Source organism: Acinonyx jubatus, chromosome E1 (assembly GCF_027475565.1).
Source record: "Acinonyx jubatus isolate Ajub_Pintada_27869175 chromosome E1, VMU_Ajub_asm_v1.0, whole genome shotgun sequence".
Lineage (NCBI taxonomy): Eukaryota > Metazoa > Chordata > Mammalia > Carnivora > Felidae > Acinonyx > Acinonyx jubatus.
In genome coordinates, this window is record NC_069397.1 from 5,920,288 (window position 1) to 5,935,692 (window position 15,405).

At 41.1% G+C, this 15,405-nt stretch overlaps 1 protein-coding gene across 2 annotated transcripts in view; it reads left to right on the forward strand.

Annotated features, from left to right (window-relative positions):
• The window catches only part of MAP2K4 (mitogen-activated protein kinase kinase 4), a 137,866-nt gene that overhangs the window by 26,494 nt on the left and 95,967 nt on the right, over positions 1 to 15,405 (forward strand). For both annotated transcript variants that reach the window (XM_027047464.2, XM_027047465.2), the window contains one exon: positions 11,625 to 11,727. In XM_027047464.2, the coding sequence (XP_026903265.1) occupies positions 11,625 to 11,727 (103 nt within the window). The remainder of the gene's footprint in view (positions 1 to 11,624; positions 11,728 to 15,405) is intronic.

The following is a 15,405-nucleotide window of genomic DNA, read 5'->3' on the forward strand; positions in this document are numbered from 1 at the left end:
CATCGGAGAAGAAAGGCTCACTGACCATTCTGAATGGCAAGTTTTGTTGGATTTGATCAACACAGCATTTGTGTCTCACTTGTCTCTGTGGGACCCCTTGTTGATGTGTTGGAAGATTTAAGGCTTAACATAAATGCCCTGTGGATTTGGGTGAGTTTTAGGCATGACGTGGATTTAAAGTGTCTGAGCACCTGGACAGGGTGCTGAGTACCTAGAGTAACTAGAAGAATTTGATGTTTTTTGTTTTTTTTTTTGATTCTATGTGTACTCTCTCTTTGTGCATTACCTGTTCCTAGTCTGTGTTTATTTTCTAATTGGGATATTTGCTCTCAAATCCATCAGGAAGTCCCTTATGTCTATGTACTGACCTGCTGTGCTGTAAACCTCCCCCCTTCCTGGCCAGAACTCTCAGCGCCCTAAGAGCAGTAATGCTGTGTGAATGGAATTAGTGCAGGCGCCTAGCAGGTTAGACCTTTCTTATTAAGAATTGTGATGGGTGATGGTATAAAAGAGAGCTCCGAACCAGCTGGGGACAAATGACAAGCTCAGCATTGTTACACATTCGTCCCCTTCTCCCCTAAACTGGGGGTGGAGGCGTGCTGGCAGGGATGGCTGCCACCTCTTGGGTGTCCACTCGGAACCTTCTCAAGGTGGGTGTCTAACTGGAATTTCTACCCTTAGATTCCCATGGAGGCTGTGCTTCCCAAATCTGTGGAGTGTGACTTTTGGGGCGAGGGGGGTGTGTTGAATAAGCTTTTCCTGTTTTTTGGGGGGGGATTAAAATATTATTGAACTTAGCTGGTACATACACCTTAAAAAAAATCTCAAAAGATATCATGTGTGAAATATTACAAGATTTTAGGGGTATGGAAATGTTCAAGTTGGATTAGCGGATATATATATATGAAAGTGCCTAGATTTGTGTTTTTAAGGACATTTTATTGTTCTCTAGGCCTCAGTAAATTTGGGTTTAGAGAACAGATTGGTCTCTTTTAGAAAGCTCGGGTGTGAGTAGCAAGGAGATTATAATTGAAACAGAAACAACAAATACTTAGTGTAGAAAAACGGAAGCACAGCAAAGTAGAAAAAAATGACCCATAATTCTAGCACCTGGAAGTAATCACCAGTCATACTTTTGGAGAAAGACCTGTGTGTGTATTATAAATTTATCATATGCACATATGCTTTACTGAAATAATTTATTAGACACATTACTTATTGCTTGATTAAAAAAAATCTCTTACTATTACTAACATTTACTAATGTCAGTAGTCTTTTATGGTGTGGGTTTTTTGTTTTGTTTTTGTTTTTGTTTTGTTTTGTTTCTGTTTTTTTTTTTTTTTGTTTGTTTGTTTGTTTTTGGTGGCGGTGGAGTATTCCTGTTACGGATGTGTCGTAATTTTTCTATCTAGTCTAGCATAAATATCACGATGCTGAATACTTTTCTTTGCATAATCTTTAACTTCCTAGAGAATGAATTCTTAGGAATGGACTTACTACATTAATCATCAAGGACATTTGGAGATGTTTGCAAGATCTTGCCCTCTAGAAAGTGGACCAGTTTATATTCACAGCAGTAATTGGTTCATTTATTTGTCTCTGTTCATCTGTCTACTGAACAGATATTAAGGATCTGTGCATCAGGTGCAGTTCTAGGCAGGGAGGCAGGTGAGAAATAGAATTTCTGTGCTCCTGGAGCTTAAGGTGTCGTGGGGATGGTATACATCACATAACCACAGACCGATGTGAAAGTACAGCTGTGGAAAATTCTGAGAAGACTGCCCACTTCTTCATACTCTTATTAACGTTAATATTGGGATTCCTGGAACGCCTGGGTGGCTCAGTCGGTTAAGTGTCCGACTTCGGCTCAGGTCACAATCTCACAGTTCGTGGGTTTTGAGCCCCATGTCAGGCTCTGTGCTGACAATCTCAAAGCCTGCTTCAGATTCTATCTCCCTCTGTCTCCCCCTGCTCCCAGTCATACGCTGTCTCTCTGTTTCTCAAAAATAAATAAACATTAAAAAAATTAACATAGGGATTCCTTTTATTTACATGTGGTATTAGAGGCAAAAATTGAATTTTAGTTCTGTGGATAGCTAGAAGAATTTGATGGTTTTTTGGATTCTGTGTGTATTCTCCCTTTTGTTAATTACCTGTTCATATTCTTTGTTTATTTTCTAACTGGGATATTTGCTCTCAAATCCATCAGTCAGTCCCTTATATCTACCCCAACCCTCCCAGCCCCCACAGTGGGTCATTTCAGCTGGGGCTATGTAGTTTAGACAAAAGTACCAAGGTACAAAGTTGTTTTCTTTATCTCCTTAATGAACCTGCGGACCTCACAGGAGCACTCGGGACCATGGGAATCCAGAGCAAGTTCTGCTGGACAGTCTGTTGACTCTACCTGCATGAGTATCTGAAGTCCTGTTTATTTCAATAAAGCCTTGACATTTGTGCTGCATTGGTCATCCTGAATGAGCTGTCTCTCTGGTATTTTTAAAGAGTTTGGACTAATCAGGACTTGGTCAGTTTAGCCTGAGGAATTGTACTTGTTTGTTGGTAGGAGACATCCGGCTCAGAGTCTGATCAAAGCAGGCGTTGTTGGCTTAAAGCTAGCTCAAAGGTGTGGCTGCACGTAGAAACTCATAATGGTGACATTGTGCATAATTGAGGCAAAATCACTAGTGACCACAGAGGGGCTCATGTCATCAATGTCAGAGTTAATGGTTAGTGGGATCAAGGGACGAAGAATCATCACGAGTCTCTCTAATGTTAGGTTTGGAAGGATGTTAGGGCAGATTGTCTGTTTCATTCCAGGAAACTTGCTGGACTCCCCATTTTACTGTGGTAGAAAATGAGCTAAAAACATTTTTTTTTTTAAATTGTTGGTTGATCAGCTTTGGGAGCAAGTTGGGGGCTTTTCAGCCTTTACACTCTCCCTGAAGACTTTTGTTAACCAAATAAGGTCTCATAGTAAAATGTAGTCTACAGAAACTAAAATGCTACTTTTGCCTTTGCCTGGAGTCCATAGAATCTGCTAGAAATTGTTATGCCATTGTGTCAGAGCAGTACCCCTCTAGGCACCGATAGAGAAATAGCAGACTTCTCGATATTACAGGTTTAAAAAAAAAATCTGTCTACCCCAGGAGAGATCCGTGAATCATCTGCCAGAGGTTGGCAAGGTAGAGAGTGAATCGTTTCGGTTCTTTCTTTGGCAACAGAGCCTCTGAGGCCCGAGCTTATCAGATGAGGAAGATGCTTAATGTTGAGGAAGCACTGGTGTTAGTGGTCTCCCACCCACCCTGGTTCAGGACCTAGCCACTGTAAACCTGCACGCAGCGGATAATACAAGGTGGGAAACAATGAGTGATGGTTGGCTGACCCTGACCTACACAGTGACTCCTTTTCCTCCTGCCAGCCCCGCTCTGAGGAAGGTAATATCAGTCCCATTTGGCAGGAATGGGCCTGTGGCGGAGAGATGACGTCTACGCCTGAGAGTGCATAGCCAGTAAGTGGAAGAGCTGAACTCCATGGCTAGGTAGACGGGCTTTACCACTGGTGTTCCTAGTTTCTGGTTGAGCACCGCTGGGATGCTGACTGTGGCTAAGAACAGGGACTTTTATTGGCACAGTAGTTAAAAGGAATCTACAGAGCCAGTTGCATTTCTTTCTTGTTGCTCATACGTTTTTTTGGTTTAAAAGGTATCAGACAAGGGGCGCCCGGGTGGCTCAGTCATTTAAGCGTCCGGCTTCGGCTTGGGTCATGATCTCACGGTCCGTGAGTTCGAGCCCCGCGTCGGGCTCTGTGCTGACAGCTCGGAGCCTGGAGCCTGCTTTGGATTCTGTGTCTCCCTCTCTCTGCCCCTCCCCTGCTCACGCTCTTTCTCTCTCTGTCAAAAATAAACAAACATGAAGGAAAGAATTTTTAAAATGTATCAGTTTTTCCCAGTTTTTTTCTTTTTTAGAGAATTTAATAATTTAATCAACTTTTCAATTGGGTTTCAGTACTTCTGACTAATCTCACAGTTAGCTGCCATTGTTTCATCGTTACTCTTTACCAGCCATTGTATTTTTAAGGTGCATGAATCCTCCCCGCAGCACCACCAGAGCAGTGAAAACAGTAAGGCACTGTTTTTGTCTTGGTTTTACAGACGTGTAAATGGCTTGACCGCGTGTCATCTTTATCAGTATCTCAGGGATAATCATTTAGCGCCTCGCAGAAGTAATTTTCTCCCCTAGTCTGCCATGTAGCCCCCTCCCACCACCTTCCTTTTTAATTTTGCTAAGGTGAGAAACAAAGCAGTCTTTGTGGGTAGGTCAGCCAGCTGCCTTATCGGTCTTTTTGTCTGTACTACCCGGCACAATAGCTTGTGTATAACCGTGATATTTCTCTACCTATGGCCGTGTGAATTACTACGTTGGACTTCCCCCAAATCCACCTTCCACACAAAAGTGTTGAACTGTGCCAGAAGGGCCTGTTGGCATATATTTGTTTATCTCTTCTACCCAGAACAAGCCACCTTCCAAACCGCTTAGCTGTATGGATGAATAACCGTGTTTTGTGATACCGATGGGAGTTCAGAGTTCTAGGTGAGATTTTGTAAATTTTTGGAACTCGTTCACTCTTACGTACCCAGGGCTGGAGGAGGAGAGGCGCGGCATGGTATTAGCCGACAGTGACTCATTCAGTGCTCAGATTGCTGGAGATTGCAAGACTGGGACATAACGGACAGTTCCGAGTCTAACATCCTTCGTGTCCTGCCCTTCTCTTGAGCTTATCAAAGAAGTCAGGGCCCTCATCACTGTAGTAATTTAGGTAGAAAAGGAAATGAGAGTAAGTCCTTGTTTACCATTTTGTTTTCTCGTTTCTGAAATTACTCAAATATAAAGTTGTGTAGTTGGAACTGTGTGTTCCTCATTTTATAGCCAGTGATTACAGATAATTGAACGAGTTACTCCGAATACTCCATTTGGAAATGAGGTATGAAGAGTTAGAGCCAAGGGAGAAATGAGCATTTCAGGCGGTCCTCACCCCTCCGTCCCCTGGCGGGATGCTCTGGGTACTTGTAGGTCAATCGCTCATGTTTTTGAAGGTGTTCTGTGAGCTGATTTGTACATCGTAGTTTCAGTTCCCGCTTTTTCCTCTGCTAGGTTCTGGGAAATCCCTAGTGGTGGCAGTGGGGGTTATTAAGATCTTAAGAGAGACTGATTCTTACTGGTTTTTTTTTTTTTTATTCCTACCTAGCTCCTTTGGCTTCTGAGTAGTGGCTTTAAAGAGTAACTGTGACGGTTTTGTGATTCTGTTTGGTAGTCGGGTGGTGGTCCTGCTGGTTTAACCTGAGCTCTGCTATGTGTCTGTATTCAGCTAGTAGGTCTGTGGGTGGAGACTAAGCTCAGTGGGGATGACTGGGCCCTCTGGACCTTGTGCATGTGGATTTCCATCATCAAGGATGCTACTTGGGCTGCTTCATGTTTAGACTCGGTCACTTTCCAAGAGGGTGAAAGTGGACGCTGTGGGGCCTCCTAAGGCTTAACTTTGGAAGTCCTACAACAACCCTTTCTGCTGTGTTCTTGGGGTCCCCGCGAGTCTGAAATCCAGCCTGATTAGAGAGGCAGGGAATAGTCACATTCTAAAGAGGTGATTCACTGGTGGCTATTTTGATAACAATCTACCACATAACCTGAAGTGATGCATTAATATCACAGCAAAAAAGCTAACTTCTAGATGCATCGCTGGATCCTTCAGTGATCTTTATTGCCACCAACAATGGGAAGTTTTGCTGTTACTATTTCAAATTTGGTGAAATCACACGTCGAAGGTACGTAGATTGACTGCAGTACTTTAGAGATGGTCTCCATTCTTACAGGTTGGGTGGGAAGATTCTGAATCAGAGGAACAGAATCTTGCTTTCCTATGATCGAATAAAAGAAAATAAGCCCACTAGGTTGTATGAGAGGTTAGTGCAATGTTGATAAAAAAAATTAATAATCTGAATTCAACAAATATTTGTTGCACTGTTATTTTGTCGTAGTTACCTATTACAGGTGACTTGTAGAATTCAAAGATAAATTAAGCTAGTTAAACATTTAGGACAAAATTGCTCACAATTTGATTATGGGAACAGGCTTGAGAAGGATGGGAGAGAGCGACAGGGTGGACCCCATGTAGACATACTGTCTCTCTGAGGACAGGCTGGTTCTGACGTTTTGGAAATAGAAATAGTGCTTAGGAAATACTTTTTCCTCATCTGTGGAAGGTCGGGGAAGGATGTTTTGGTGACCTAGATTGCAAAGACTGGTCATCTTGCATAGTTGACTGGTAGACTCTTGGCTGCTCTCGGATAGAATTTTTGACCAAGGTTAAACTCAACTATGGGCCAGCTTAGCCGATTGTGGAAAGTGATGTTAAGGGTTTGTATCACTTGAGAAGTTGGTGGAGTACAGTATTCAGGGATGGCTCCTTTGTCTTCTTGCTTAAGGCCAAGTAAAGTTGAAAGATATCTTCCTTCCACCTTCAAAATTCTGTGAGTTGCTCTGTGGTCAGAACACAAGCCAAACACGTTCCTAGGCCTTACTGAGTATGGATATCAGTGGACAAATCCTTGTTCTTCAGAATCATAGCTTGGAATATTCTTGAAGATCCCATCCTTGGGACTGTGTCCTTCATGAGAAGCGTGAGGAAGAATTTGGATGTCGATGTGGAGAGGTTGTTTGAGGCAGAGCTTTGAAACCAGACCTTCAAAGGGTGGTGCAGAGAGGTCGATTCCCAGTCCTTGGCGAGCCTGAGTGGGACATGAGGCTGTGAGCCACCTGGGTCGGCCAGTGGGCTGGCGGAGATTCTGGTCTTCCCGGTGTGCCAAGCAGGTGTCCTCATTTCCTGTATGAGCCGGCATGAGAAAAGTTGGGCAGTATTACCCTGAGGGGTAGAGCAGTGCCTTGGAAGTATGATGATGGGACGAGGGCACACACTGTTGTCCTTAACGGTCAGGGTGCTTGGTTACAGATGGCAAGAATTTATTCTAGACAATTTGACCCACATCGGGGTTGTCTGGGGCAATCCGTGTGAAATTTGTTCTCAGACCGATCTAATACGCATTTGAGAGCATTTTCTGTTATCAGCTTCACTGAACTTAGTTTTTAGGTACACAAAGACCGTCTTCGCTCGCAGGAGACTCCTTCCCTATGAATACTTTAAGATGTTTGATCAATGGCTGTTTTCTCTTCTGCTGTAGATAAAGGGGAGGCCCTGTTTATCTCTGACTGGTTAGGGATGGGGGTTATTTGGTGACAGTGTCCCCAAAGGGAGAATTATAATCACAAGTTTATAATCTTTTTTGATCAACTAGTTTAAAGCCTGCTGTACAAATAACTTAATCTCTGTTAGCTTCTAAAAATCTCCACAGGCCATTTGTAGGAAAACTTCCTTCCTTACTCCCTTTACTCCCTGTAGAAGTTGCAGGCTTTTGAAAAAAAAAAGTCCCTGTTGCTCTAATGTCGTATTTGCGTGTAGTTTTGATACTAAAAATAACTGGCATAGTGACGGGTTACCTTTAGGATTTAGGTTTTTGGGGTGAGAAAGAGAAGATAAGGACCAGTCATAATAAAGGTTCTTACTTAGAGAAAGTGAATGGGGGGAAAAAAAGAAATGCTGGGGGAAACAATGTTCATGTCCACAGAGATAGCCTCTCTGAAGTATCGTAAAAACTGTTCTGCTCCTTTCTGCCTCTCCCCACATCTCGTCTTTGACTGACTTTCTGGGACTGTCCTTTTCCTCCTCAAAACTGCCCTGTGAGTTCATCTCCAAATGGTCAGCCTTTGGAGAGTGGGAGCCCTGCAGGACCAGCCCATGCAACTCGATCTTCCCCTACACCCCCTGGCACTGGTTCTAGGCCCTGAGTCATCACCTCCGCTTAGAGAGGCTGTGAACTTTTATAGAATTATTTAGCGTATTTTGTTGGTGGACGATCAGAACATGTGCTTGGACAGTGTTCAAGACAGTTGCAGATGTGGTGAAGTATGGCGTGTGTTCAGACCTAACCTGTGTAAGTCACGTTGTGTGATGTTTGTGTGCTTGTTCATTTTTGCGGGAAATGGCCTTCAAGACCCCAGTTTATTTTTGCTCAAGTGTGAAAGCAGTGCTGAGGAAGGATGTGTGTGTGTGTGTGTGTGTGTGTAAATATTTACTGTCAAGAAAACAGTTTAAGTTTTAATTGTAGTAATATATTTTGTCTGCCTGCAAAGGTTAGCTGCTGTCCCCTCAAACTGAGCTTTGGAAGAAAGGGCCAGTTTTAGTGTTTTCCTCGGGATGGTTTTCACAACGATTCTTTGTTCTGTTATTGTCCTGAATTTGATCTTAGTGTGTTTTCAGTTTTTCACCCTATAGGGTGGTTCCAGACACAACCACATGACAGGTGGTGTTCAGTTTTTGATTTGGGGGGTTGGTAGGCATTGAGCTCATTCAGAACTTCATTTCTTTTATTTTCTTAAAGTTTATTTACTTTGCGATCTGGGGAAGGGCAGAGAGTGAAGGAGAGAGAGAGAGAATCCCAAGCAGGCTCTGCACTGCCAGTGTGGATCCCGATGTGGGGCTCGAACTCACAAACGGTGAGATCATGACCTGAGCTTAACTGACTGAGCCACCCAGGTGCCCCCAGAGCTTAATTTAAATTCCTGAAACTTTGTTCTATAAAGTAACATTCATAGGTTTCAGGGATTGATTAGGACCTGGTGTCTTTTTGTTTGTTTGTTTTTTAATTCTTCTTTCAGTGTTTATTTTTGAGAGAGAGAGAGAGAGAGAGAGAGAGGTGGGGAGGGGCAGAGAGAGAGAGGGAGACACAGAATCAGGAATGGGCTCCAGGCTCTGAGCTGTCAGCACAAAGCCCGAGGTGGGGTTTGAACCCATGAACCGCGAAATCATGACCTGAGCTGAAGTCGGACGATTAACCGACTGAGTCCCCCAGGCATCCCATGGACCTGACATCTTTGAAGGCCTCCATTTTCACTGCAGTCCACCTGTGGCCCCCAAATACTTACATCTTCTCTGTGTGCGGACGATACTCTTGGTGCTCCGGCTTCCCCCAGAGCCTTAGGTCACAGCATCAGCTCGAATCCACATCTTATCTAGACAACACCAGTTCATCAACCCCCAGTCTCATCAGAATCATCCAAATCAGGTATGGGTGAGGCAGAGTATGATCTGTTGTGACACAAGATTCCTCTCCATCCGCGAACCTAGAAGCAAGAAGACAAGTGACCTTGTCAGGCATTGGATCGCATTTCTAGAGATACCCATTCAAAATGGGAGGACACTGAAGGAAAAAAGGAAACGCAGTCCCAAGCAGTTTCAAAATCCAGCAGAGCAAATTCCGTTAGGTTTCAAGGCCCGGGGATAGCCCTCTGCCTTTAGATAATTCCTAAAGACAGATTTCCAAGAAGTAAAAGAGCCTGTTCATTAAAGACTTTTTCTTGTATGTTGCTGAACATTTCATCAGAAACAATTCTATCAGTTTACTTTTTTTACCAGCAATGTGTGATACTAGTGATTCTTTTATCTGGTCATGTTAACCCATTATCATTGGGGGGAAAAATAGGTGTATGTATAAACGAGACCTAAGTTTTGCCAGTTTCACATGAACAAAATTTTTAACTGTTTTTGGTGTTAGTGAGTGCCTTTCATAATTTGTTCTCAGTTTTGCTTTACTGAGCAAAACTTTACTTTTTCATACTCTTGCCAATTTTTCTATTTTTCTTGACTTGTGTGATGTCTTTATGTATATTTAGAGTTTCCTGTTTTGTATTGCAAGGATTTTCCCCAGATTTCCCTTAAAATTTTTTAAGTTTTTTTTTTTGTAGTATATGGAATTTGCTTTTTAATACAGCCAAACCTGCCGATTTTCATAGAGAACCTTTTGCAATTTATAGAGAACCCCTTCTCTACTGGCTTTCAAATGAAACTGAATTTAAAATAAATGTTTGGCACCTGAATGGGCAAGTTACGTGGAAAATTCATGTTGTACCATGCTTACTTCTTTTTTTTTTAATGTTTTATTTATTTTTGACAGAGAGAGAGAGAGAGAGAGAGAGAGACAGAGCATGAACGGGGGAGGGGCAGAGAGAGAGAGGGAGACACAGAATCCGAAGCAGGCTCCAGGCTCTGAGCCATCAGCACAGAGCCCAATGCAGGGCTCGAACCCACAGACTGAGTTCATGACCTGAGCCGAAGTCGGACGCTCAACTGACTGAGCCACCTAGGCGCCCCCCATGCTTACTTCTGAACATGATGTGTCTGGGCTTCTTGGGAATTCACGTTATCCTGTAGTAAAGCCTGTCTCCCAGAGCTGATCCAGGAGCCACGGCCAGGAGCTCTCTGCTCTTGTCCTGCAGTCCCGACCAGCTAGTGTGGCACCCTGAAACTTACAACTGTCATCAGAAACACCAGGCTGAGTAGATGGAGCCCCTTCATACATCTTCTGAACCCATACATCTTCTGAAGGGGTGGGAAAGGGTTTGGATTGTAGACGTGTTGTTTGAGAAGGTAGATACATGCATAACAAACCCGGAGGTGTGTATGCTGGAAAAAGTATCTTTAGTATCTATGGGAAGCTAAGATGTGTTGCAAATGCTTAACAAACCTGACTTTGTTACAGAGTTGCCATTCGGTAGAATCCCAGAGAAATGATCTTGTAAGCTTTATTGACATAGAGAGGAATATGGTCAGTGAGTATAGCATGTTACAAAACATATTGTGGTCTGATTTTAATGGTAGAGAAAAAAATGGGTGTCTATGTACAGAAAATAGTTTCCAAGAGACAATGATTATTTGGGGATAATTGGACTTATATATAATATATATTTAAAAACCCCATATATTCTGTAGGTGTATACATAATATTATGTATATTTTTCTTTATCTTTTCTGACTTATGTATAATATATATTTTTAAAAACTCATATATTCTGTAGGTATATAAATAATACTCCGTGTATTTTTCTCTTCTTTATCTTTCTGAAATTTTTGGCTTTTCTATACTGGACATGTTTTGTTGGCATAATGTAAAACATTGGTACCTTACCTCCCCTTTCCCTAACCCCAAAGAAATGGCTCCAGATAAATAATTATTTGAAATACCAGTGTATTGAACTTGAAGTTGACCGTGCCAGGATGTTTTTTTAGCTTGTAATGGTTGCAGAATGCTTGAGATTCTTCGCTCGGTCATTTATGCTATGTTTGAGGGAAAACCATTAAACTATGGCATCGAAGTGTAACCCTGGAAAGGTGGTAATACTTTAGTATTTTTCAATATATTTGCTGAGGTAAATGATTTTTGTAGTGGTATTTTCATTTGCAAAAGTGTTAGCGTCTCTGAACAATATAAACTTGAAACACTGAATGTTGTTTTCTATTGTATTGAAGCATAACGGATGATTTGTAGTTAGTAACAACTTTAGATCATTTTTATTTACTGTTTCTTAATTCTGAGAAATTCTTTGTTGCCTTTCAAAATATTATATTAACTGTATGTTAAAACACATTTTTCTGCTTTTTGGTATGAATTTCTTATGCCCTCAGAGTGGTATCTCTTTTATAGTGCTTGAAACTTTTACTTTTTATTTGTTATTTCTTAGGTAAACGCAAAGCACTGAAGTTGAATTTTGCAAATCCACCTTTCAAATCTACAGCAAGGTTTACTCTGAATCCCAATCCTACAGGAGTTCAAAACCCACACATGTGAGTATTCTGGTAATCAACTAAAAGGCTCAGCTCAAGCAAAGGTTTTAATGTTACTGTATTTTATGAATTTTCCCAAGTTGAGGGGTTGGTATTTTCATTATTTTATGGGCCATTTGAAATACTACTATTTGAACTTAAGTAGAAAATTATTGATTCTGTAGTCTGAAGTAGATAAGCATAATTTTCCTTGTTGAAGTTTAAACTTGAAGGGAAAAAAGAGCTGAAGATCCAGATACCTTGAGATCGTCACCATTTTTCTCTTTCTGAACTGAGACTATTGTTTAGACCTTTCCCTCTGGATTTCCATTTAAATTGTAAGTGGTACTTAGGAAACATAACTCTTACCTCTAGATCTGTACAAATCGTCCCTGCTTACTGGGTGACAAAATAGAGTCCCATTCTATTTTATTATGATGAACTAAATTCCTGTAAGATTTTCATGTCACAGTAAGTTGAAAGAATGTGTGCCCGTCAGTGTACAGGTGTCAGTGAATATTTTTAAAATTTATTCCCTACATGTATATTTTTCCCTAAATATTTTTATTAAAATGAAAAAATGATATTTTAGCATCACTGAAAGTCACTGAGTGTATTAGAAACATCTGTTAATTTAAAATACCTCCAGAATAATATTTACAGACACCTTTGAATCGAAGTGAGGTGATGTATTAAATAATGATGCCTCCCCCTTTTACCCCCCAAGACCTATCATGAGTATGAAGGGTCAAAGCCAGTGGCTTCACATTCATACTCACGTTCATAAAATTAATTTTTCCTAGTTCCGGGATTGAGAACGATAAAGCAAGCAAATGGCAGAAGGTATGGTTTAAAAAGCAGTCAGAATACAGTATCTGCAGTTTTTAATCATTCCTTAACAATTTTTATTCAAACCTTGTCAGACTACAAATTGATTCATACTTCCCAAAAAAGCACATTTATGGCTACTTTCTTTCCTTTTGATGTCTGGCAGGCGTCGGATTTGCAAACAGTAACGAACTGGTAGGAGGTAGAGTGTCTTGAAATAGGAATGCTAAAGACTATTTTGTTATTTTTAAACCATCAGAGCATAGAAGGGGGCTCTGTGTGTGTGTGTGTGTGTGTGTGTGTGTGTGTGTGTGTTCGTTCTTAGGTTTTCACCTGTGACTTTAAACCAATGAAAACTAGAGTGACAGCAGTTCATTTGACTGGGAATAGGTCTGCTAAGTTTATTAGACTGGTGTCCCTAACGAGATTTCTTGTCAGAGCTCAGTTTAGCATCCCAGCCTTTTTACCTCCTCGAAAACATCAAGTGGGGGTTATATTGAGGAAGGAAACTCTTAGCACCTCTTAATTAGTCAGAACTCTGGCAGCAAGGAAACATTTTTAAAAGAACCTCCTTCCTCATTTCCTAGAATTTCTGGTGAAAGCTAGTACAAAACTAATTCTTGAACATGGTCCATTTCTATTACCTTGGTTGCTAGCTGAACTACGTAGTTGAAGTCTGCGAAAGAGGATATATAGTAATCGCCCAACTTGACAGGTCCTCCCCCTCCCCCCTCCTTTTTTTTCAAAGCCCCCTTGGACACACAGAAAAACACCCTGACTTACACTTAGAACTGCAAAAACATTTACATACTTGTATTTTCATCCTTTGAGAGTTTCATGTATTTGGGAATTCATGGACAAAATCGTGTGTGTGTGTGTGTGTGTGTGTGTGTGTGTGAACAGTAAACAGGGTGAAAAAAAAAGCTTTCTTCCAAAATTTGGGTCCATCATTTTTTTTATTTAAACCTACCACTTTATAATATCCTTATAACCAGCTAGGTTTCTTATCCCTTGTCTCGTCCCAGCAGGTGTTAAAAGTTTGAGAGGACATAGTAATAAGCATTCTTATTCTATAAATCAGAAGTGTTTATTCTATTTAATGATAGAATCTTAAGATTTTGGTTCTGGGGTGTAAACATTTTAGACCCAGACCTTGTTTTAATTTTCTTACTGCGCTGGTCTGTTAGTATGTGGATGAGGAACAGGTGAAACTACTAGCATTGATATTGGTCAAAGACCATCTTTTCAACCTGTTTATTGTTTTGCAAAAGAGAGAGAGAAAGCATGTGAGCAGAGGAGGGGCACAGAGAGAGGGACGCATGGGATCCGAAGCAGGCTCTAGGCTCTGAGCTGTCAGCACAGAGCCGGACGTGGGGCTCGAACTCACAAACCGCAAGATCATGACCTGAACCAAAGTTGGAAGCTTAACCGACTGAGCCACCCAGGCGCCCCTTAAGACCATTGTTTCAGTATGTAGGGCAAGTTATGTCTTCTGACTCCCTACACCCTTCCATAAGGGGATCCTTCCGTGCTCTTTCTCTGGGTTGTGCACCATCGGGCACTAAAGAACCACTGTTGGTTACTTGCAGTGTGGGGATTTGAAAAAGCTACCTCTGTGCCATTTATATGTGTTACCTCCTTCTAAAATTTGCTTGAACTCTTTTTTTTCCCCTTTAACTTTAGTTATAGATATAAATAGAAAACTTGCTCTTGAATTTAGGAAAAGATAAGGTGAAGTATAAGCAACTAATGAAGTTGAGAGATGTAGCTCCCAGGAGCTACTCTCACATCCATCTGGCATGTAAGATTTAAAATTTTAAAACTGTGTCCTTATTTTCTGGGAACCAACAGTTCAAATAAAATTCTAAGAAATAACAGTTGGCTGTAGAGATTCAAGAAATGAGGCATAAAGTAATACAGATTGAATGTCAAATGAATGGTGCAGGAGGGGATAAGATCACTTTCGGATAAACAACTTGGTGAAACCTTTCACAAAGAAGCAAGATTTGAATTGGGTTTTGAAAGATGGGCAGAGAAGGGAGAATGACATTCTGGTGAGTGTAAGTACAGATAAGTTTTGGAGACTGTGTGTAGTCTGTTTAATTATAGCACAGATGTTACTTGTAGATTACCTAGTTCTATCACTGGAAACTTTTAGCATTTTTTTCCTTTATTCTTGCTGTTCTATAGTTATATGAAGATCTATCTAGGTCTGGATCATCTTTCTGTGCATGGAGGAACCATTTTATTTAGTTCAGGTATCTGTTTCTGAGAAAATTTCTGCTTTTGTTTTGATCAATTCCTTCATGTATTTCCTAGTCTCCTGTTGTTTGGATGTTGGACCTTTTGAATTTCCTGGGTCTTTGATTTTTCTTTCATGTGTTTTTTATCTTTTTGTTTTCTTTTTCTGTATCCTAGATTTCCCTTATTTACTGATCCTTCTATGAAATTTTCTATTTTGGCATTTGATTTTAATTTCCATGAGTGGATTGTGGCTTCTTCTTTGTATCTTACTCTTTTTTTTTTTTTAATGTTTTATTTATTTTTGAGAGAGAGAGAGAGAGAACATGAACGGGGGATGGTCAGAGAGAGGGAGACACAGCATCTGAAGCAGGCTTCAGGTTCTGAGCTGTCAGCACAGAGCCCGATGCGGGGCTCGATCCCACGAACCGTGAGATCATGACCTAAGCCGAAGTTGGATGCTTAAACGACTGAGCCATCTTTAGTATCTTATTCTTAATTTATCTGGAATTAAAAAAAATTTTTTTTAACATTTATTTATTATTGAGAGACAGAGAGAGATAGAGCATGAGCATGGGAGGGGCAGAGAGAGGAGGAGACACAGAATCTGAAGCAGGCTTCAGGCTTGGA